The sequence below is a fragment of the Chroicocephalus ridibundus genome, chromosome 5 (assembly GCF_963924245.1).
Source record: "Chroicocephalus ridibundus chromosome 5, bChrRid1.1, whole genome shotgun sequence".
NCBI lineage: Eukaryota > Metazoa > Chordata > Aves > Charadriiformes > Laridae > Chroicocephalus > Chroicocephalus ridibundus.
This window is the reverse complement of record NC_086288.1, coordinates 39,892,868-39,918,219: the sequence shown is the minus strand read 5'-3', so window position 1 is coordinate 39,918,219 and position 25,352 is coordinate 39,892,868. Positions and strand designations below refer to the sequence as shown.

At 41.0% G+C, this 25,352-nt stretch overlaps 1 protein-coding gene across 1 annotated transcript; it reads left to right on the top strand.

Annotated features, from left to right (window-relative positions):
• Window positions 1-812: 812 nt before the first annotated feature.
• On the top strand, window positions 813-25,352 carry TMEM192 (transmembrane protein 192). The gene is made up of 6 exons (XM_063335881.1): window positions 813-932; window positions 4,371-4,517; window positions 8,683-8,947; window positions 10,999-11,133; window positions 15,449-15,551; window positions 17,935-25,352. Exons 1-6 carry the CDS (start codon window positions 888-890, stop codon window positions 18,056-18,058), a joined length of 819 nt encoding a protein of 272 aa, XP_063191951.1. The 5' UTR covers window positions 813-887; the 3' UTR covers window positions 18,059-25,352.

The following is a 25,352-nucleotide window of genomic DNA, read 5'->3' as shown; positions in this document are numbered from 1 at the left end:
TCAAGGAGTAATAAGACAGACATCCATAAAGTGAGTATCATGGACACCAAAAGTGGCCATAGTCTCTCTCAAGAACAAAGAGTTACACAATGAAATTAGCAGTGGGCAGGTTTTAAAGAAAATGTGTTTCTTCACAGAATATACAAACAGGCCAGAAACATCTTTCATGACTTACTATGTGCCTTGGGCATGCTAAAACTTTCCACGGCCTGAAGGGGCAACTTGGGCATGCTCATGGAGAAGATCCACTGACTGGAAATAATTAAGTGCAGAGACTCTGTCCTTGCCTCGAGAAGTTCCTGCAAGACAAATTGTTGGCGATGGCAAGATACTCCGCAGAGCAAGCTGAAAGCGACACTTTTGGTAGCCACCTGCGGCTCTGCACTCCCACTTACGTGCCCCCCTCCCCCCGCGATGTCACCTGAGCCACCTGCCTCCCAGGGACACCAGCCCTGGGCCTGCATTAACTAGCCCCGCTTTGAAATTCCGCCCCGGGCTGCTGAGCCCACGGGACCGAGCCTCCCCGAGGGAGGGAGCGACACCCCGAGGCGGGCTCGGGGGACACAAGTTCGGACCCCGGCTGCTGGCTTGCAGGGCCCGCTCCGTGAGGTGGCAAGTCCTCATCCCTTGGGCAACAAACACGGCCCGGGCCAGTCCGGACCCACAAAGGGACACACCACGCACCCTGTTCGCGGCTGCGGCCCCTCTGCGGCTGCACCCGCCCGCCCGCCGGCTGCGGCCCCGCCCCGGGGCCGGCGCTGCGGCGAGGCTCGGGCCCAATAGTGGCCGGGGCCGCTAAAGGCGGGGCGGGGCCTGCGCCAGGCCAGGCGGCGGTCGGGCCGCTGGTTAAGTACAGGCGGGGCGGCGGTGTGGGGGGGCAAGCGGAGATGGCGCTGACGGCGGGGGGGAGGCGGCGGCAGGACCTGGACAACGTGAGTGCGGGACTAGGGCGGCAGCGGCGGTTCCTCCCGGGGCGGGCGGCCAGGCTGCTGGCCGAGCACGGTGGGCGCTGCTGCGAGGGAGGCCCTCGCTTTCCGTTCCGTCTCTTCCTTCCCTCTGTTTTCTGTATGGGGCGCCGGAGGCTTCCTCCTCTTCTTCCGGGGGGGGGGGGGGGGGCGGCGGCCGAGGCCTCTCGTAAATGGCGGTTTTGGAAGTGCAGGGGCCGCTCCCCGGCCGGGCCGTCCCCCGCGCTGCTGGCGGGCACCGGACGCTGCCCTTCCGCAGCCGCGCTTGAAATACCCTTCCCCCAGCAACCGAGACGGGTGGGGGGGTGTTTTTTAATTGAGGTCGTTAATTGAATTGAGGTTGCTCGCGTAGCTTGTTTAGTTCTGGGTTATTTTTTCCTGCAGGCGGGTCCCGTGAGCGTAGTCTCTGGTTTACCCGCTGCGAGCTGGCGGGGCCGCGGCGTTTCTCTATGGATTTGGGTGTTTCCCCAGCTGGCAGCCCGGGCGGGCAGGGCTGGCTGTGGGTCTGCCTGGTCCGGCCTGCCTTCCTCCTCCGTCTCCTCCTCCTCCTCCTGGTGCTGGGCCGCCGCGGGGGCGGTCACAGGCTGGAAGCGGGTCAGGGAGCCCGGAGGCTGGAGCCGTACGCTGTGCTCGTGGGAACATCAGGGCCTAACAGAGGGCCCATTTTTTTAAGGCGTTTTGGCTTCTAATAGCTGTGGCTTTAGCACATGGTAATTAAATGAAGCCTGTGTTTTATCTAATTAGGACACTTACTAGGTTTTCTTAATGTCAGAGTGACTGCATGGCATCATCGTCTCTCTTGCTTTAATTCCCCTCCTCCCTACGTTGCCTGTAATAATACCTGCTCAGGGAGGTTTTGTCGCCCCATGCTTCCTAATGCTAGCTATGTTTCAGGATGCAAAGATGAATTGTAGTTGGTCTTGCAATAAGTAACATGGACAAATATGTGCCCAGGTGGCCAAGAAGGCCAACAGCATCCTGGCCTGTATCGGCAATAGTGTGGCCAGCAGGACTAGGGAAGTGACTGTCCTCCCGTACTTGGCACAGGCGAGGCTGCACCTTGAATACTGTGTTCAGTTTTGGGCCCCTCACTACAAGAATGACACTGAGGTGCTGGAGCATGTCTGGAGAAGGGTAACAAAGCTGGTGAGGGGTCTGGAGAATAAGTCTGATGAGGAGCGGCTGAGGGAGCTGGGGTTGTTTAGCCTGGAGAAGAGGAGGCTGAGGGGGAGACCTTATTGCTCTGTACAACTACCTGAAAGGAGGTTGTAGTGAGATGGGGGTCTGTCTCTTCTCCCAAGTAACAAGAGATAGGAAAAGAGGAGATGGCCTCAAGTTGTGCCAGGGGAGGTTTAGACTGGATATTAGGAAAAATTTCTCCACAACTTCTCCACTGAAAGGGCTATCAAGCATTGGAACAGGCTGCCTGGGGAAATGGTAGAATCACCATCCCTGGAAGTACTTAAAAGATGTGTAGATGTGGTGCTTAGTGACATGGTTTAGTGGGGTTTTTTGGCAGTGCTATGTTAGTGGTTGCACTTGGATGATCTTAAAGGTCCCTTCCAACCTAGACAATTCTATGATTCTGTGTTCTGATAAAGCTCTATCTGTGAAGGAGTGGGCTGATTTCTCCTGGTACTGCAGAAGCGATGAGTTCACCTATTCCCATGAGACAAAGGATATTGGTCTAAGGAGGATCACTGTCTTTGTGGGAGGTGTGAGCTGTTAGCTCTGCTGTTAATTCTGTGTTGTGGAGGAATGAGGCAAGATGTCTTGGCTACTGGAGTGCTGGTCCTGCACGCTTGCTTTCAGAGCTTAAAATTATACCTGGCCCTTGAAAAATGGGAGATGAGGGACAAGAGGGCATCTTTGTATTCTTGCTTCTGAATTTTATATCAGTGACATAAGAGAAGTGCCATTTGTAAACCTTTAGGTCTGCAGTAAAAGGTCATCTTAGCAGGCAGATATTTCGGCAAGGTTTTTTGCAGTCAAAGACTAGGCTAATTGAAAGGTATTAAATAGGTGAGAGGCCTGTTAACACTCTTCTACGGTTCGGCAAGTGTAGCATTCACAGTACTAAAATAAAACTGCTGACTGAAATAACTCTTGATGACTGGTTCCTTAGCTGTAGGCAGCTGCCAGTAGGTGACATAACACTGGGGAGCCAATCTATATTGTCACAGTCAATAGCAAGTGTAAACCTAGGTCTAATCCCAAAACTTCTTTATCTCTATCTTGTGCTAATGGCTAAGAAGAATGACATGCCTCACTGTCTTGAGGCTTATGGTGCTTTCTGTCATGGCAAGGAGAAGTCCTCAGTTCAAAAACATTCAATATCCCCGCCAACGCTGGCATGTCTCTCTTCATAGTCAGAAGTGTCTGCTCTTGTCTTCTTCTGGGCTGTGGCTGATATCACTCAGGAGAAAAGCAGTCAAAACTTGAGTTTCTTTATCTTTTGAAGCAAGCCAGTCATAGCATGGGACCCAGCAGGATGCTAAGAGGGAAACTTGAGCAGTTTGAACACTCATGGTGGCTGTGTATGTTTAGCTTAAGGTGTATTGAATGACTGTGTCCTGGCCTGGAAGGAAGAGAAATGTAGACCACTGAGGCAAGTTCCATGTCTACAAAGAAAGGTTTTTCCCCTCCACCCATTCCCCAGTCTTAGTTTTACTTTTTACTTTAAAAAAAAAAAAAAGGGGGGGGGGGAGCAATCCGAAGATGTACTTCTAGAAACTTAGATAGCTGGAACATCTGAGTTGAATGTAAAGTCATAGCCCCAATATTTGGTGCTAACACAACAAGTAAGGGCTGCATGCTCTCTAGTAAAACCAGAGCGTGCCTTGCCCAGCACTTGGTAGCATCTTCTTCCCCCGTGAACTGCTTCTTTCTTGCCTGGCTTCAGTTTGAACTACTGCTGCAGGTGTTTTGACGTGTCAGGATCTGAATCACTTGAAACTGTTGCTGGTACACTGCAGCTGACTTTATTGCTTCTAACTGTAGTTGGATGGAAGTAAGAATAGCAGGGATTTTTGCAGTATCTGTATAAAATATGGGAGAGAGACTTTAATTGTCACTTTTTCCATATTTTCATGTAAACATACTAATACATGTGGCCTCTCAGCAGTGATGCTCAAATACTTTTAATACATTTTAAAGAGTAAATTTCCTGAAGACTCAGTGTGATGCTGGGAGGTAGATTAGTGTCGGATTCCTCAGGGACTGAGTTCTTAGTAAAGATGTGATGAGAGTTTACCTAGAACTTAAGAGCTTGTCTCAAGATACTGACCTAGTTTGTTTTTTTTACCCCAAAGCTTGATTTGCTAATAGGAAATTGCTCAAACTTTGTACTTTACTTTTGGAGCTTACCTGTTATTGCTCTTTGCCCCCCCCCCCCTTCTGTTCCAGGGTTCCTTGGAAATAACACAGAGTTTGGAAGATGATCCCCTACTGGATGCACCGCTTATTTCGTCTCATACACTGCATTCCCAACTGAGGCCAAAATTTCGTGCTATCCCAGCAGTTCTCCTGGCCAATTTTCTGTTGCTAATACATGTAAGTTTAAGAAGCGTGACTTCCTTATGGAAATTTGCTGTCTCTATTCTGAATTCTTAGTGTTCATGTTGGCAGACTTCTCCTGAGATGTGCATACACTGTTCTTCCAAACTGGTGAAGTCTTATTTGCCAATGAATCTTGATAATGTATATGCAACATGATATTTGCTGCATTCTCATTCTGATAGTTTGTCGATGCAAACATGCTACGACACATGTTGTTAGGAAGAAAAGCCTTTTAAATAGTAGTTCTTCTATGCTGTTGGAAATGTACTTCTAAAATAATATTATTGCTGTAGAATTGCTGATACTAGTTGTAGAGTTAAGATAATTTTAATGCTATGCCTTCCGGAGGCTGAACTTAATTCCACAGGGAAGACTTAAGGTATTTTCTATGGGAGCTAAACAAGTAAAGCTGGACTTGCTCCAGCTCTTTTTTTATCTTTCCATCCGCTACTTTTTGCATGGTAGTGGATGGAGAGATAAAGGAATACAAATATTACCTCGTGCTCTGACTTCTAGGGATTAAGGGTGAAAAACACAGATAAAGGACAGAACTTGTACCCAACAGTTTGAAGGCCTTTTCAAGGTTGGTAAACGGAAGTAGGGAGACTCCTGTCTAGTAGTGAGCTTATCCTTGATAAGCTGAAGAGGTTTACTGTTGCTTGTGAGCATGTGGAAACCAAATGTGAAGAAGGAATGGTGAAGAGCTCTGGTCCTAAGATCTAACTGAGACGGTACTTGCATGGCACTTAGGTACGTGGTTTAGTAGTGGACTTGTTAGTGTTAGGTTAACGGTTGGACTGGATGATCTGAAGGATTTTTTCCAACCTGAATGATTCCATGATTCTGTAATGCCACTAATGGTGGCCTGAAGATAGTATGTGTATAAAGCCAGAGAGCGCGCAAGACATGTATGTATGTGTTGCCAGCTATTTTAGAGCTTCATTTGATCTCAAACAAAAAATGCTGCGCCCAGTGCTCTGCAAAACATACTCTCTGCCAGGACTTTAAAAGCACATACCAACCTCTAAGGTCTCTCTTTAGGCAGCTGCATAAAGCTGTTCAAACAATATGCCCTAGCCTTCCAATTTTAAAGTAAATGTTTTGTGAGCCTCTTGGTAGTATCAAGAAATGTCCCTCTGTCTGTCAAGTAGACTTAGGAAATGCTTCTGCTGAATAAACCAAAGTTCCCAATGGCACCTGTGTATCCAGCCTTATTCCCGTCCACTACCAGAACACTGGTGCCATCCCGTTAGGTTAGCACTTGAAGTCTGCGTTACGATGGCTGATGCTGTCATTGGTAGTAGAGCGGTAAATGTTTTTCAGCCTGGCCTTGGGGCCTTACTATCTGGTACCATAACTGATGTAGCCAAATGTCAGTCACCCCAGTCTTGGGAAACTGCTGTCTCTTCTGTCCCCATCGCTTCCCCTCTCCGGCAAATGGAGAGAAGTGTGGGGAGGTGAAGAGAGAGAAAACTGCTGAGACATCTGTGAACGCACACTCTTCCAGGTAAAGTCTTGCTGCTGTTGCTGAATCTGCTGCAGTGGCCAGTTGGTCCTTGGAGCAAAATAGAGAAGTAACCTTTTCTGTTAGTGAAATACAATGTTATAATTGCCACATGAAATAGTGCTGTCTCTTGCTGAAAAGATGGATGGGGAAAACAAGCTTATTGAATTTCCTTCCTGTCTGCTTCTGCAAACGTGCACAAACCTTGTGGAATGTGGTGACACCAGGTTAGCTTCTGAGGCACAGCCTGCTAAAGGGACAAGTATCCTGGAGAAGTTAAGCCATCATAGTGTTATGCAGTAGAGTTGTAATGCATCTGTACAGTAATCTGTGTGTAACTTGAAGTATTTCTTCTCCACCCTCCTGTGCTAAGAAACAGGGTTAGGTGGCAAATAGCTGCTTTGGTGCAGCTGCCTAGTTATGTACAATTCTGGAGTGTGTGGGTAGGGTATGCTGGAGTGTGGTGGGGCTGGGTTTTTGAATGTCTTTCATTTTGCTAAGCCTTGCTTTTCTGCAGGCTTCTGGCTCTTATCAGGAGACTCTGGAGAGCAGTGGAAAGTGTACAGGCTAGAAATAATTTCTTTATTAACCCTGTCCATTCTTAATCCCCTCTGTGTATGCACATGTACAAAAATGAACTTAAATACTACTCCAGGAATAAATTTTTGTATATAAAAATCCACTGTATTGGGGTGAAGCACCTGTTCTTGGGCTGCCTTAAAATGTAAGCAAAACATCTTTAATAAATGACACCCTTAATGCCAACTATCTGTTTCCTCTTGTATACACTGCTGTAGTAAATTACTAGAGCTGCAATGCTAGGCTGTTCCTGCTCGCATCAGTTTAATATAGCCTTTTTCTGTACTGTACATTCCTAACACCTGGAGGGAGTAGAACAAAATGTGTTAATGGTTTAAAATGGCAAACTGAACAGTAAATGGACTAAATAAAATATGGGTTAGCTGGATAATTCTTAGCTTTGTAAGAAAAGGCAGTGATAATAGAATAAACGAATGTTTTGTTGATAAACCTTTCCTCTTATTTAACTACTTAATCTAGCTACTTAATCCATCTCAAGATAATTTGGGCTTAATTTGCATTTGAAGTAATGGTTTTACAGATAATAGAGGACACACTACTTTTTTTTTTTTTCTTACCACCTTCTACCTGTCTGTTCTCTGTCCTGTCTCTTTTAGGTATTCACAGTTGTGTGAAAGTTATTCCCCTTTCTTCCTCCCTCCAATTACCTAGCTCTATTCACAACCAGAGCAAGCTAAGGGCAGTTCATATAAAGAATAACTAAGTGGTTCTGAAAGGTTAATTTCTGTGAAGAAAGCTGCTTGAAAAATGATGAAAGTATGAAAAATAAGTTCAAGGGAGCAGTGGGCTCTTCTATATTCATAGAATTAAGTATGGAAACAAAGCTAGCAAAGGAAAATCTGGCACTTCCCTCCCTCTTTAGTTCTGATGTGTTTCTATCAGTTATGAGATGCAGAACATTGGATGCTTTTTAAACCAAATATATTTGAGGAGGTAGACTCTTGCAGACTTCAGCAAAATTGATTTTTTTTTTTTTGTTTTGTATAGAAGCACTCGATTTACTTCTGTATTAATGGGAGCTGTTTTTGTTTTCAGTTGTTTTAAAATATGCTGATTCTGTAGAATGAATCAGGATGAGAAAGTACCGTATTTTCTTGTTTACTGAATGCAAACAGTAGAGAGAGTATTTTCTATGACAAAAACATTTTATAAAGATTTTCAAAAAGCCCTGTGTGTATACATATACCCCAGATAACGTGCACCCAAGACTCTGCCTTCTAGTTGGCCAAAAGATTGCTGATATTCACTGCTGCTGGTGAAAACTTGAAGAAAAGTCTAGAAGACAGGAAAAGTTATGGCATAATGGCACTAGTCTGAAAGGACAAGTGTATATACAGTCTGACTGATTATAGTCTGGTCATTCTGACATAAGTTCTGAGCAAAATGGAAAAATCTGATAGTAAATATACTAAAGAATGATTACCAATTGGCAAAGATGACTACCCAGTGTTAATAATTGACTCTCAGTTACTGTGATGATGTTTCACTTTTTTCTAGTGTCACAACCTGGAGATTATCTTTAATGGATTTAGTAAAGGGTTGACTTTCACTTATGAAATGTCAAGTCAAAGAAATAGAGACGGTACCAGTAAGATATGAGGCTGTCCGGCAGAGCAGTAATAAGTGTAATTGAATTAGTCTTAAAAGATGTGATTACTTTTTTTTTGGGGGGGTGGGGGGGTGGTTGCATTAAAGTAAAAAGACATGGTAAAGAGGATCCAGAAATAAGAGAAATTCACTACTAAGGGAAGACTTGGGTAACCGTGGAATTGATTTAGAGGAAATCCTGGGAAGAGTGGTGGTTCCCAGCTTTGTTCAGCTGGAGACTGGTTGCCCTCCTGGGAGACCATCACTACTTAGCAATTTCAGCTGTGTGTTCCCAGAATGACATGTAGTGGTTGCAGTAAGTGTCTGATGTTTTATGTTATCTGAACTCTAATAAAATCAATTTGGAAAGTCATGCATAATGAATAAAATACATAAGCCTGTCTTTTTTTTTTTTAATAGTAAAATGTTGACTTTAAGAATTTTCCTCTCTCTTCCTTTCTCTTCCAGGTTGCTTTTGTTGTTCTAGCATTTTTAGCAGCTATGTTTTGTTCTTACCCCAATCCAAATCAGGATAAGTGCCCTGGAAACTATACTCACCCACTTAAAGTACAGACTGTCATAATCATTGCAAAAGTAATTCTGTGGATTCTGCATGTTTGTTTTGAACGATATGTCCAGCACCACCACAGTAAAGTCAGAAGCAGAGGTTACTTCTCAATATACCGATCAACAAGACATCTAAAAAGGCTTCCGCTGCTGATACACTCCACAGGTGAAGTGACCTTGTTTTCCTGTTTGTTTTTTCTCCTAAAGCTTTAAGCTGACACAACAAAAGACTGAACAGTTTATATATAAATGTATATTATGTATTATGAACTCTTAAAAATGTGCCTTTGAGCATTTATAAACTATATTTATTTTAGTCAGGTGGACGTCCTGACTGACCTTTTTGGCCTGCCAGATGCATGTTGTAAAGAACTCTTTGTAGTGGAAAAATGCCCACAAGTAAGTGCGAGGTTGAGTAAAACATCTAGTCATTTGCATCTAGTCTTCAGCCATAAAATGCTCCGCCAGCAAGGTCTGTTTGGCTGCTAGTGATCTTGATTTGCATACTCATTGGCCTAATTGGATATGTGGCAAGACTGCTAGTCCTTCCAAGAAGTGTGCTACTCTTCTTTTCAAGCTCAGCAGTTCAAGTAGAAATGGGTGAATTGTCTATTGCTCAACAGCTGTCTGAAATCAGTAGAATAAGCAGTTTTTTAATCTCCAGCGAGGCTATGTGTAATATTCGGCTCTACTTCTTACTCCCTTTTTCTATTTCTATGGATAAAGGGTGGAGCATGAGAGTGGTTTAATTATGTATTCTGCAACATCACTGGCCAGTGAAGCTGGAAGTGTTGGTAAAGTTAGCTGGTGTAGCTGTTCTAACAAACTACTTCAAACAAATATAAAATCCATAGCCCATCTAACTTGAGGGGATTTTTTGCGCAGAAATAACAGGGGGAAAGGGAACAGTGGTTGCTTTTACAGTATTTTTGCCTCTTATAATCCCACCTCCCTTCTGCAAATCTTCTGAATAACTAGAGTAGAAAATTTTTCACCAGAATTGGTAAGTTAGATGGTCCTGCTTTCTACAAAACCCTAGCTTTCATCCTGTCCCCTCGCTACAAGAGCTAGTTACCTTGATGAATGTGCAAAACTTCAGGCTATGGCCACTAGGTAGAGCTCTGAAGATAAAGATGTGTTTAGAGTGCAGTGTGACAAAATCGGGTTACAGCAGGCTTAAGGATGTTTCAAAAGACAGTAAAAGGACTGTTTCTGCCTATTGCAATGTAATGTGGAATATTTAACCCTGTCTTCAGTCTTAGATGGAGCCCCATTCTCCCCTACCAGACAAACTCTGGGCATGTGTAAATGTTCGGCTGCAATCCGTTGTGTGCTGTGGACTTTTGATGTAAAATCTCCTGTAGCTCAGAAGGTGGTTATCTCCGTTACTGCAAACTCCGTGCTATGCTAATTGCTGCCGGTACCACTTCCATCCTGATAGTTCCATTGCCTAATGCAGTACGAAAGAGAACTGGACAGTCCCCTAGCTACATTAGTGGTCTTAATACACTTAGTGCTTTATTCAGGCGCTGGTTATAGCATTTCTACAGGAAAGGAAAGAACATTTAACACTGTATTGGAGAAGAGGGTATGTAAAGAATTAAGAATGTGTGTAGGTCTGTATTTCAACACTTGCTGCTCTTGACCAATTGTGCTTATTTCAGTTAAACTTTCAATGAATTGCAAGTATTAAAATAATAACTGGAAGCCTGTGCAAGTATCTCCCTGTGAAAGAAAGGTGTTTGCTTTTATGCTCTTACTGGAGTACACTCAAATCCACCATTTGAAGGAAAACACCCTCTCATTTTAATTTGGCTGATGTGACCTTTTAGGAATTGAAATAAATTAATAGTCTTCAAGCAGTTTGTGGATGGATGGCAGGAATAAGGCTAGAAACTGATTAAGCCCACACAGGTACATTGGGTATTTCTAGTCCGCTTCTTCCGCTCTTGTTTTTAAGTGAGAAAAATTGATAAAGAAATTCATAATTCTCTACCATTATAGTCAAATACTGAAATTAAACCTCGCTTTGCTGCCAGCAGTTTTGAGTTTGTATCACCTGTGTTAAGGAAATTAGCAAAAGAGGCAAGTATGAAATGGAAAAGCATTATTGAAATGTTGCAACCTCATGCAGATACCAGTGATGAGAGAGTACTAAGTTATTTTCGACAGCTAATGAAACTGTTACACCTGTAAAACATAATACTTGTTTTCTAGGTAATACAGCCCTGCTTTTGATTCTGTCAACGCAGCATTCCTTTCCTGATCACAGTAAAGTGTACCTGTATCTTATCCTGGGAGTCCTGGGCCTGGAGCTGATTAGCTCTCTGACATGCTTAGTGATTTACACAGGTGAGAGGCAGTTTTTGCTTTCTTGAGTGAGACTTGTCATAGCTGCTACTCAACTGTTTGGTTGCCCTCACAGTAGCTCGCTTCAGGTACTGCAAGGTATTTAATTACAGCTATAAATACAGAATGATTCTGTGCTTGTAGGAGAAGTAAGGCAAATCCAAAAGAAAGGGGAAGGTTGTCAGGCTTGATTTGGTCTCCAGGTGCTGCTAAATTAAAAGCTCTGTGTTACCTCAAACCTGTTGATCCAATGAAGTGGCAATAAATGCGTAATTGTTGCAAAAGTGTCCTGTGAACAAGCTTGTCTATTTAGCAGTGCGTTCTCAAATGGGTGCACCACAAGCTGCGAAGCAATAAAAGCTAGCTGGCTTTAATGGGACTGTATCTGGGATTTACATGTGGGACTTGCATAATTGATGGCGTGATGTGCCTTACTTGCCAGACTCTTTCCCTGGTCCCACCCCAAAAGCGTCAGTTCCTCTTTGTCACTAAAGTGGAAGATTCCCTCTAAGGAATGTTAAAATAAAAATATGACTCTTGCAATCTGTGCTAATACTAAAATGAGATATTGCTTCATAAAACTGAGGCATTGCTTTGTACTGTCACTGTTAGCTTGTAAGATTATCTGCTTTTAGATTTGGTTTAAATTACCAAAACTTGATAAGCCTCTTTCCATTATATTATTGCAGAACTATCTAAACTGTTGATTAATAAATGCTTGAACCAAATAGTTTTCTCTGATAATCTCATCTTAAAAACTATTTGGGTTTATGGCTTGCATTAACTCAAATTAAAACAGTTGTGTTAAAAAAAAAAAAAAAACACAACACTGAAAAGGTACAAGACACTAAAAAATGCAATTATTTTTGTTGTCCAAAGAAAACATGATCTTTACTGTGAAGTCTATATCTGTTTAGATGATACAGACTTCCTGCTCTTGAGTTAGTTTATACTCCTCCTTCTGAGATGCAGCTTTCTGATTATTCACAGCTACAAACAAGGACATGGCACCTTAGCTAAGTAGCCTCAATAGCACTGGTTTCCTGGAGGGGTAACACCAACAAAAATAATGTGGAAAAACTTAGTTTGCTCCTGACTTCTAATCAAACAGGAGGAAGGAGGGTGGAAATACCTTCTTCAGGACTGCATGAAGCTTAAAGTAAAAGACATTTCTATGGTGGTCAGTATTTGCATTAATTGATGTCTTTTGTGGTTTCATAATTAATCTAGGATGTCTTTTGGAGAAGAAAACTTTGGTATGTTCTTAGTAATGTAATAACACACAGAGAAATAGCACCAAGTAACTTGGTCATAAAAATACAATCTTTTATTGACTCTCCTGCAATAACGTTGAAATTAAAATGCAACAAGAAATAAGGTCCCATTCTAAACTGCATCCTCCTCTTACAACTGTGCCAGGGCCTGAATGCTGTCGGCTTGTCAGGCGTTCCCCTGAACAGACCAGCATGGCTCAAGTAGACTAACTGTCCTTTGGAGGAGTAAAGGCAATGAGGAGGGAACACAAGCATAGTAGTCCTAGAGAACTATTCCAAGAATGCTGGAAATCATCCTTTTTTGCATAGGCATACTTAACTTTCCTGGGAAACTCAGGAAATAAGAAATAAATTGCAAAACTTTAATAGAACACCAGGAATTCCAGTGAAATGTTATTTCTTATCCTGAGGCCTCCTTGACCTCCAAGAACTACACTGTGTGTCTCTTACCCTGGCAGAAAAGTAAGAGTAACTGCAAGAAAGTTGATCTTCGTAGCAGTAAGGTCTGAGCCTGGACTTCCGTAAGAGCTCTCAAACTATCTTTCTGCTTATTTGTCACCAAAAGGGTCTCGTTTCCTAGCTTGTACTGTGTCAGTTCCTGTGTCTATCAAATCCATTAGCCAACTTATACTAGGAAGCTGCGGGATGCAATATTTTGCTTTCCCACTCTGAAGGCAGCTTGAAGAGAAGGATCCAGTGATCCTGGAACCAAAGTGAAGGAGGGACAGAGCTGCATTGTGAGGAAGGAGTAGAGCAGTCTCTTTTTATTTTCTCAGACGCCCCAAAACAATAGTCTACGTTTCATGCTCTAAAGCTTGGTGTAGAAAACTAGGGTTAATTTTTATGTAACTTAATACTTGCTTCAAGATGGGGAAGACCTCCAGTCACCCTAGGTTTCCTTTTCCAGTGAGCAGTGTAACTTGCTTTCCAGTTTTCCATCCCAGTGCATGTTGAGGTAAGCTAAGAGACTGCTTGCATGTCCGTCTCCCATGTAGTGGTGGGTTTTTAACATTTTAAGAATCAAATTAAAGCTCTACTGAAACAAAACAAATTTATTTGGCCAATTTTGAAAATAGCCTGAGTATCTGTAGTAATAGTGACGCTCAGGTAATTTTTTTTTTTTTCCTCTCAAACAGCAGAGTATGTAACTGGAAGCACAAAGCTTCTTTAATAGGATAATTTTAAGGGCAATTCTCTGCTCAGGGATGGAGTCCCCCTCTCTAAGGCACGCACTTAGCAGATACCACTTACTGTTAAGAGAGTATCAGCTAATGTAGCTGGGCAACAATGGGGAACTAAGGTCACTTTATACTAGCAACTCATGATCAACCTCTTCCTTGTCTTAGTAGATTACTCCTAAATTTTGGAGGGAAGGTAGCACCGGTTAATACATTGTTTCTTCACTGTGGAATAATTATTTCTTTACTACAATGGGGTATAAATGCTTATCTGTAGAAGGTTCATGTACCTGACTTATTTTCATATAAATATTACTCCCTCACAAAGGGAAGTGGTGTCATAGAATACCTGATTGTAATTCTGGATATTTCTTCTTGCTTGTTATGCATCACACAATTCATTAAAAAAAAAAAAAGCTCCAATGTCCCATGAAGTACAACTGCCTTTCTTAAAGTCTCCATTTAGCAGTGTGTCAGCATGTATATATAGCAGTAGGATGCAGAGGCAGAGATTCAGAAATCTACAAGGAATTGCTGTGATTGACCTATAAGACTTGACATACATAAATTGTTCAAGTGAGGTAAATGTGCATAGAATGAAGTATGATACAGACAGCTCTAAATGTCAGCTTACTATTGTAAGTTTGTTATTGATAGGATAGGGAGTCAAGCTTTAAAAGGCTTGCTAAATATATGTATTTAATGACTTTCTTACATACTTCTAATATCACTTGAATAAAAGACTAACATTCCCACAAACAACATATGTTGGGAATTCCACTTCCATTCCTTCATGGCTTTATTTGTAGAGAAATACAGTCACAGAAATAACTAACCTTTGAGCCGAACTTGTAGTTGACCTCTGGAGGGTCTTAGCATTGTTTTAGCAGGGTGGCCTGTAATAAACCCCACAATGTTATTGACTTGTATGGACAGTCTTTCTCTGCTGCAGTAGTGTGGATTTCTCACAGAGCCAGACTGTAGTGGTTTTTGTGGCATTAGATGTATTGCTTCACGAGCAGCCCTAACTGCGGAGTCCAGAATGCATACTCCGGATCTCAGTATATTCCCTTAATCAGAATCTGACGTTGAACGGCTTCAAATACTTTCAGCTTCCTTCCAGAAATAATGCAGAGGGTGCCTACAGCTTCTCCCACACCCACCCATCCACATTCCATACCTGTTTAATCTTAAACTTTATTCACAGGTGCCCAGGAATGACTTCTGGTTTTGATAGCCAACATTACAAGGTTCACAATGTGAAGCTGATTGCAGAACTGCTCTGGTTTGAATACTTAATGGCTTTCTGTAGCAAGTCTAGTTTTAGAGCAGGCAGACAAGCTGCTGCTTCATCACAGGTAGTCTAGTTAAAATAGTATTTATCAAAGAGCTTAAATTAGGAGTTCTGACCTAGATACCAGTATCAAAACTTTTTACAAGTTCTTTATGGCATGTGGCTTAATTTGTAGCCTGGATTTGGAGACTGAATCTCAGTACCCTCTCAATTCAGTTAAGGTTTCACCCTCTTTGAGGTGACAGATTAAATTTTGCAGATGTTAAGCAGTATGTTCAAGCTTCCTCTTTAAACAGCAGGACCAGGGAAAAACGAACAAACAAAGAACAAACAAGAACCCACCACCACCATTAACTTACAATCAAAGCCATTCCAGAAATGAGCGGAGATAGATTCTTTTTCTTTCCTTCCTCCCCACTCCCTAGTTTCCCTTATCTTTCCACCTCCTATCCTAAGGCAATCTTATAATGATCTGTTACAGATTATTTTTTTATTATTTTTACCTTAGAGCCTGGTGATAACACCTTTCTGTTTTGGTTGCTTTCCAACTAACTTATAAAACTTTGTTGCAGTGAAAATAAGCAACTTCAATCGTGCGAAGCCAAGACCTGACATAATTGAAGAAGAAAAGATGTATGCCTACCCTAGCCACATTACCTCAGAAGTTGGATTCAGGTAAGATTTTCTGTATTAATCTTGTGCTGTGTTCAGCCATAGTATATAGGTAACACTGACTAATGTAATTGCATTACTTCCTGTGGACTTGCATATAATCTTAAATCTGTCAACCAAAGCAGAGGTAAGAGTCATAGTTTTGAAGGAAACGATATGCTTAAGGCTTTTATTTTACGTGCACAGGTGAGAAGTAGTACAAACTTGGACTTTCTATGAAGTAATGGCAATTTGTTATGATACAGAAACCCTCAAACATGAGGACAGAAATGATTTGACCATTTATGGCTGGTTCCATGAATCTTTAACATGCTATAAATAACTGTGTTTAATCTGTGTTAGTTGACTTTATATGGGAGTTTGAGGAGAGATACTGGTGTCTTACACTTTTACTTAAAGTATCTCTGCAGAAGCCTAGCTTCTTCAGCCAGTTTCAGGCAAGGAAATATATTGTGGGCAGCTGATAGATGAAGAAAAATTTGGAGCTTTGTTCTATGCCAGCAGTTGAATATGAGATTCCAACAAGGGATTTGGAATATATTTCCAGTGTGGGAGGGAACTTTAAAGGTGGCTGTGGCACTTGGGAGGTAAGGAAGTTATCAGTGAGACAGAGAAGCTATCTAACACTTGCCTCATAAGAACTGAGACTTATTGTTTGTCTTTTGTGTACCTTCTGACTTATTCAACATCTTCCAGTTGCTGAAATGAGTTTAGTGTGACTTAACAAAAACCAGTCGTCAAAACTAACATGGATTTCCATATAAGAATTTACCTAGAAATTTTCCATTACAGTATGACTTGCTTCTGTATGTATGCCTTAGTAAAAAGTTGAAGTGCAGAGATGACTAATACTTCAGCACTTCCCCTGGTGTCACAAATGCAGCACACACATGCTTTTATGGAACTTGGAAGTAGATGTCCAGGATACAGGAAGGATTTAGAGTTGTCTTGAATTTTGATACAATGTCTGACTTCCATCTTGATTTAAACACCATGGTGAATGCATGGTAGACCTCATTCCTTTCTTGTTCAGCTTCTCCCCTGAGAAATTCTCAAATACCCAGAGAATGAGTCTGCAACAATGACCAGCTGAGGAAAAGACTCTGATTTTTTGATTAAAGAGTGCAAACTTCCTGTGAGAACTGATTGCAAAACAGTTATTTTAATTCAGCTCTATACAACTCTGACTCTCTTTCCCTTGAGAGTTAAGGTCTATTGAAAAGTGAATCCTGTCAGCCCTTCAGTTGACCCTGGTTATAAGAATGTTTTTTGAATATTATGACCTCTACAACCTAAGCTACTGATCAGGACTTCTTCTGATGCTTTAAGTTGGTAGTGCAGATTACTAGTTAAGGTTGCAAGCTTGCTGTCTGCAAAACCTGTTTTCTTTATTTTTTCCAGTTTAACTAAAGTAGATTTTTAATTGGACCTAAGCTTTTTTCTAGTCTAACAATCCGCCTCAGCACTTTCTAAGAACTATGAAAAGGGCAATGTTCCTCTACAACATGCTGCAAGGCTGAGGAACAACTTTCTAAACACCAAGATGCTCACATGCATACTAAAAGGGCAGATTCCCAAGTCATCTATGAAGACATAATGTGGCAGGGAAGACTGGAATCTGCTCAGGCATCAGTATTTATTTATTCTTGCTGTATTCTTAAAAGTTCCTAATTATAGATTTGACAAAATTCTGTACTTTTACATATTTTTCTCAATTAACTTGGCTTTACTTAATGTTGCAGTTTTACCATCCTAGTTAAAATGAAAGACGCCTGAAAGCTGGAGATATTTGAAGCAGGAGGTTAGTTTTACATGAGGTCGTAGACCTGAAATAGCACAACTGTTTGGTGCTGATGCTGTTATGATATTGTGACAGCCAGTATCAGTGTATATAATAGTACATCATGTATGTTGCTGCAGGTTAATCAAGAAACTTCCGTCTTAAACAGCTTATGATCCCCACAGCTGAATAAAAATACTATGCCTGCTAAAATAAGCATCCTAATGTATTTCAAAAAGGTGCCATGGATTTCTTAGTACAATTCTAGGATGTTGTCTGGCTCACTAACTTTGAGTTTGTTAAACAGTAAAAACCCTTATACTATAAATTTTCGGTAACTGCCTAGCAGGAAATAGATAACTCAATTATGTATACATGGCAAGAAGTTTAGCCAAACTTTCTTCTCTTCCTGCCCTCTCATGCAAAATGGAGGTTAAATATAAAGGTGTCGTAGATTGCCTCTTCCCTCAATAGGTAGTTGAGATCAACAAAAGTAAAACTGAAGGAAGCAACTTGTTTAAATATTTGTTAACCATCTCTGACACTTTGTATGTTAGAAAGCTGCTGTCGCTTATTGAAACCCATATTGACTTTTTTTATTTCAAGGGAAAATTCAAGTTTAGAAGAGATAGTTGAGAAGCAAGGAGATGTAATAGAGTATCTTCAGCGACACAATGCACTGCTCAGCAAGAGACTATTGGCACTAACTTCTCAGCAAATCAAAACTTAACAGCATTTGGAAAACTGCTGCTGGAGCTCTGGAGGGAACATGAGGTAACGTAATATCAAGACTGATTTGTACAGATGACACTTCTTCTATCATCTTTCACATTTTGAAACAGAAGATCAGCTGGAAGGAAGAGCTCTGCCTATACTATAAACCTGTTACAACTGGACCCTGGCTCTCTTCAAATCATCAGTTCAGAAAAAAAGTTCTGGAGTTTCAAGGATTTTTAATTCCTAATAGGTTAAAGTTGGATCTGAGGTAATGGTTTAACTCTGTTCAGTTGTTACTATTATTTTGTACTGTTGTAACCGTTAAGCTTCCAACTACCAAAGTATTTTATATTTCTATATACAAACATTTTCTCTAGAAAAATCTGACTTTGCAAAGGATTTGTCTTCAGTTTCTAGTGCTGAAGCTGGGAGTAGGTGTGTTCTGTTACTGAATCCCATTACTTCCAGTGTTAGCGATGGCGTACTTCAATAATCCTATACAAAGTAGATACTTGCTTTCTAGATTGGTCTTCTTTTCTCCTCTGTCAAGAAAAGGAATTAAACTGTTGCCTGTGCCAATGGGGAAATCTGGCATCCAATTTAGGATTTAAAAAGTGGTGGGTGCCCCAAAATGGCGAATCTTGCATATAAGTGTGTTGTACAAAACAATGTCATGATAAGCAATTGAGCAGTTGTTTGGAATTCTGCCTTTAAAACCTATAAGAGGGATCTTCAGGGATGATGACTTTCGTGCTACTAGGAGTCTGTGTCAGTGAATAATCAACAAGATTCCTACTCTGCCAACTGGACTACCCTAATGCAAAAATACTTGAGTAAGCTTTTTCATTGACCTGGTAACTAACTTGTGTTGAATGGGTTTAAAGATCCTGTTAAAGATGCATCAGTTACAGGCATCCTTGCTCTTTACTTTGATTCTTCAAAAAACGTCAGCGTCTTGATTCAAAAGCTAAAACGGTGGATGTGGGGAAGTGAAAAGCAGCAGAAGACGGAAAGGTCTTCTAGAAGTTGTAGAAACATGAATTTTTGGTCTCTTTCATGGCTTTACTGGGAAGGCTGGTAAGAGAACCATTCTGTTCTGGGTACTACTTTGTCTACCAATGTAGACTAAGAATTATTTTAGAAGCCAGTACCTCTTTGTGGGGCGACAGGGTAACCACTAGTCAAAACTGGGAAGAAGGGTGTCTTGAGGAGTAGTCTTGTAGATGAATATAAGAAAAACAAAAGAAAATTAATCCATCCTACTCTGGTTCTAGGGCACAACTTTAGAAAAAAAACTAAACTGTTTAGTATGCAACAAACATGGGGGTTGTCTCATTTAAAGGAAAACAATAAATATTGGAGGTTTTGCTGCTATCCAACACTAAACTGTTCTCCTTAACTGTTTTTTCTTGAAAATGCAACTGGGATTTTATAGTATACATGTGAAGAATACAAATGTTTTTGGTTTTAGAACTTGGGTTTTGTTGTGATTGTGTATATCAATTTATATTTCTATGAAGAGCAGTAAAATGTGACTGTGAAGTTCATGCACAATAAATGCAACTAAGGAAAGGTGTGAGTTCTGTCCTTTCTAAGCTCATGTACAGCTGCTTAAGACTGTTCCAACAGGCAATCTGTGCAGATTTTCTGTTATGCTGAGGTTTTCACAGCATGGTTTTGGCACTTAAAACTAGCTAAAACCTATGGCAAGGATAGCTGTGCACTTGTTTTGAAGCTTCAAGTTTAGTTTTATCCTCTTTCCTGGGTAATGTTTTTCCATTGCACTTCAGCCTTTCCCTGCTACTCCTGTTTCTCTCCAACATAGAGGAATCGGCTGCATAATGTGGCAGAACAACTTTACGGTATTTTGAGGGCGTTGGTCATGCCCTCCTCCTCTCCTTTGTGGCTGCTTAAGGTGAAACTTGGGATTAACCAGCAGTATTGCCTTCTGTGGAACAGGGCAAGTGCGGGTTGCCATGTGTGAGCACGTGTTATCTCATGCCTTTCGTAAGTCATAGCTCTGTAAGTACACAAATGATTAACAACTTGCAACATATCTTTATCATACCCACACTGTATCTTGATTTCTTCCTTATCATACCCACACCCTGTCTTGAATTTCTTAGTATATTTAAGCTTCTGGGAAAAAATGGCTTTTCACACTTGTACAGGCTCCAAATAGGCGCCAGCCCTCCTCACTACTCTTCCGTGAACCCTTTCTATGCTCCTTCTGTGCCGGGGCTATGCAGAAGTGATGAGGAGACGCCACCGGAACGGGGCAGGGACTGCAGGCCCCACTCGGTGTCAGCCCCAGCCCCTTTGCCGGCACCAGACAAGCCCCTGCCCCGCTTGGAGCCAAATGTGCTCCCTGGCCCCACGCGTTCCGTCAGTGATGCTGCTCCCCACGCTGCTGTGTGCTCGTTGTGATGTCACTGCGCAATGGCATGGCATGGCGTGATGGGTGTTGGGGTTCCCCTAGGTGGGCTCGGGTCCTGCCAGTGCTGCCTGGTGCCAGGCACCCCTTCCCTGACCAAACTCAACAGTCCTCGGCGGTGGAGCCAGGCAAGGAGATGCCATGGGCAAAGCCGGTGCTGGAAATGCAACACAAAAGGGGAAATGACCACTGTTGTTTAAGCGAGAGGAAGCTCTGCTGTCACCACACTGCATCTGGCATGCCACAGCCCTGAAATCAGATGCTAAGTCCTAGTTTTTCTGGTTGTGCCGCACCTTGCTTATCTTAACCTTACCCTCGGCCAGCATAAGGCGTAGTGCTGGGCATTGTGGTGGCTAATGCCACCTAACCAGCTTTGGAGCAGCTCTTGGTCCACCACCAACAATGTAGCTGCAGTAACTACCCCCACAGCATCAGCACCTGTGTGCAGGCTGGACCTTCATTGTTCAAAGTAAAATCCATAATGTGCTGCACACCCAGTAATTAGGGACAAATTTCAGGAAAAAGAATAAGTATTGCCTAGGGAACATAATGGTTTCCACATGATCTGGTACGATTCATAGTGCTTTGCTGCAAACCATTGCAGCCCTTTTCGGGCATGGTGTGGCAAACCTGCACGTCAGCGAATACATGTGAATCTGAAGAAATTAGTGATGTTCTTTATGTAATTACAGCTGCATAAATATTTGCAGGTCCATGGTCTTAATTTGGTAAGCTCCAGTGGATTCCAACCAGGACAGCAAGAAGATAATGAAAAAGGAATGTTTCCTAACATACGTTGCAACTGTACATTAAAAAAAAAAATTCTTTTTTTTATTATTATTCAGTTTGTACCCCAATAGCATTTTGTTTCTGTAGAAAAACAACGTATATGTTTTTCAGATTTGGGAAAACAAGTATTTTAGACTACCTAAGAAACATAAAAGATTCAGAGTTGCCCAAAAATTGTTCACGCTGTGGGTTTTTTAATAATTTCTAGATGAAATGTGCTAAATATTTTGTACACACTAGAGAAAAGACATTGTGATGATCTTTTGTAAATGCACTTCATATATAAGGGAAAAACTGAGTCGATAGTCGTGTTTTCTGTTTCTGAATAGCAGTTCTATATAAACACTTCAGTATTTCACCTTTGAAAGGAAATCACCGATTGCAAAAGATTTTAGTGGGATTTTCATGCTTGAAGGTTCTGCGTGACTATGCAGTTAAGCAGGCTTGCCCCGCTGAAGGTTGTTCTTAAACTAAAAAAGAAAGTGTCAAGGACCAGAGGCACTTGGGCGGACAACGATCTAACCTCGAGGTAACTCAAGAGGCATGAAAAAGCATCCTCGCTGTTGGAAAGAGTTAGGCTTTTAGGCATTATTGCTAACTAAAGACAGTGCTGTTGGAGGGTTACCCACTTTGCACAAATATTTTGCAGCTTGATCACTGTCAAGAAAGATAAAAGCCATCGACAGTAGTGAGAGATCAGTATGCTAATTGTGCTTGTCTGACGACAGTCAAACATTTGAAACTTATGTACCATACTACTGCTTCTGCTGATTGATGTTGATATAAATCTTATGTGACCCTTAGCAAAATTTGGCTTTGCGTGTACAGATAGTGAGATATTTATAGCATATGTATGTGGCGTAAGGGAAATATTTCCAGTCTTTATTCTTCTATAATTTCCTTTCTTCCATACTGGAAAGGGAAGAGGTGAATTGTTTATTATCCTTCGGGAACACACTAATCTGCTGTTTCTCACCGCAGCCTTACATTTACCTCTGTTTCCTGTTGACCTGCCACTACGTCATTTTGTATTTCACTCTAAAATAGCCAATATAATTTAAAAGCCTTAATGAAGCTGACTTTCACATAAAATCTAAAATTTTCCTACGTAACTCTACAAGACAAGGAGTTAGTTCTGTTTCAGAAACTTGCGTTTTGTCTTTTTGAGGGCTGAGTTTGCCTTTGGATCAAGTCTTCTGTTAGATTGCCTCCGTGCAAACATCGATTCTGACGTTCAATACACAACAATTTGTATTTGTACAAACTTCCTTTACATGTACGCTCACACATGCACACGGAGAGTTCAGTCATCTCAGCTGTTGCAGCCTGTGTCCAAATGCTTCATGTTTATGTATGTAATCACACCATCGTCATGCAGAACTGTTTTTACCAGATGAAGTTTATGTTGCGCCAATCAAATGAAAACGGGTAGTTTCAACAAAGTCAACGGCAAGTCCAGCTCAGCTGAAAACAAGGTCCTTTGAAGCCCTGCTGCCACTGAAGTTAAATGTCAACATAGCGTTGTGCTGTAGTAGCATCACTCGGCCCCTTGATTCTACTGTGCAAGATCTCTAGCACTTAGAAATTTATTTACAGTATCCAACTTTTAGTGGGAGAAGTTACTGCACATTTTATCTTCTGCTATGCTTCAGACTACTTCTGAGCTCATTTTTTTGTCCTGAAATAAGGCCATTTTCTTTAATTTGTGAGAATATTCAGATTTCAAGATTTAACGCTCTGAGGCAATTAAAAATCTCGCTTGTTCTAGGCATGAAGACAGTGCATAATCTGGGTTCTGCTGTAATCCTATCAAGGTATCACGATGTCATGTTAGAGCGTGCTGTGATTACATCAACCAGGAGTTTTAAACTAAGTTCTTTCTGTGTGGCTTTTATCAGAATTTTGTATTTTTAGAAAGATAGATAGAAAATGTGAGGGAAATGTTGACAGGAATAACTACTATTTATTTGTGTCAGAAACTGAGTGAGAAAAATTCTTAAGACACCGATTCCATATGAACCCTCAGGGAAACAAGGCAAATTACGCATTTTCTTTAGATACACTGCCTTTGATAGCTGAAGAATGTAAATTTTGAAATGCGTACAAAGTTTATTTAAAATGAGACATTGTTATTTGCAGGGCATACTGTCTTTTTACAAAATATACATTCAACCAGCTCATTTATAAAAATATCTATCAAAGATCACAATCAATGCCTTTTTCAGAGAAGATTTTATGGTATCAGCATGTCTAAAAAGAATGGACATTTATAATAATTTTGTAGACTGACAATGGGCTTCCTAGGACCCCTTTGGTACTTGTTTTATTTATTTTTACATCTGTAAAGGAACATGCATATATAGCGCTCTGGTAGATACATTATGTTTTTCTTACAATTTTATCAAAGTTAATTGAATAATTATGGTTATATAAAATATCCAGTGCCACACTAAATCTGTATACTCATTTATAAGACATAACTGTTAAATAGTTACTCTTCACCTTTGTTGCTTTCCCATACTCTTTACCTGTACAGAGATAGCCATGGAACATATGAAAGCTAAGTTAAATAAATAATTAACAAATAAAATTAGTGGTAGTATGCCTCTAATTTTCGAAAACTTTTTTTTCAAAACTCCAAAGGTTTACCTGCAGGGCTGTTTGTTGGTATACACGAGTTTGACCATCTTTTCATGATGGTTTTCTCAAACTCCAGAACAGGATGTGATGTTAATTTTTTTCTATACAGGGAAAACTGAAACTCCCCTTAAGCTCTGACTGTATGAATCTGATTAAGGTTTCAAGTTCTTAGAGATGGGAGGGTTACATATAGACACTAATTAGAAAGTTTTGGCTATCCAGTTTTCTTGATTGCTGCTCTTTCACTTACTAGAAACTATGTGTTGCAAGACAAAATTCTAATACTGGATTTAAACCATGACACTGCTGATTTTCACTCATCTTTATACAATTTACAAAAAAAGTTGACATTTCAAGCCTAGTGCAATGACTTAGAAATCTGGGTATGACTTATTTTCAGATTTCTTTTAGTTCTGCTAATGAAAGGGCCAAGATGTTTCCCTTTATGTGTAGTTTGTAATTTCTGCTGATATAAAAAGAGGGGAAACGTATATTTTTAAAAACAAAACGTAAAATAAAAGCTCAATGTATTCCTGACCTCCAGTGCTGAAAAGAACAGCCTGTTTTCTGTTTGAAGTTCTCATTCATTGTAGTGCTCTGTTCCAAATATCCCATTCATTTAATTACAGGAATAGAGTACTACCTAACACTGAGGTTGACCAAACAAAGGTTTCTTTTCAATGGTCTATTTTTATGCTCTATTTATAATACTGTAGTGGGTATTTTAGGAAAACTACTATTAAGCAAATAGGTCTATAGTACTGAATTTTCAAGTATGCTTTAGCTGTCTGGTTTGGCAGCCTGGTTTAAGAAAACAAATGACAAGCTTTGCAGTAACAGCTCATTAGGCAGGAGGATGGGCTTGACCTTAAGGCCCGACTTGAGAGCTCCGAGTTATCAGTTTTGCATGACCCTTGGCTAATCTCTTATCTCTGTGTGCTTCAATTCTCTATCTATAGAACGAGGGATAATTCTCTCTCTGCTTTCTTATATTGTAAACTCTTACTATACATGAAGCCAGTAGGACCACTAGCGTGGTGCTGACTTTGGTACTATTACAGTTATACGTTCTACATTATTATTAAGGTAATTCCATAAAGATGTAATGTTAGGTGTTAAAACATATATGTATATATTACGAATATATAAAAGTATAAAGCAAAAATGGACTTCACGGTTCTGTGCTGGAGTCTGACAGTATTTTACCCTAAATACTGCCCTGCACACAGCCTGAATTGAGTAGTCAACAGCAGGTCCAACTTCTCCCAGTCTGAATAGAACAGACCATTAAGAGTCCCCTTGGACAAATCCTTCTTAAATGCCACTGCAAATCCATCTCAGGCACCCGATGTTTGATTTGGTCTTTAACTTTCACTGGTCGTTACGAGACCCAAAGAATTTATACAGAATGTTTCAAGCAGATGAGCTTCATGCACATCCTCCC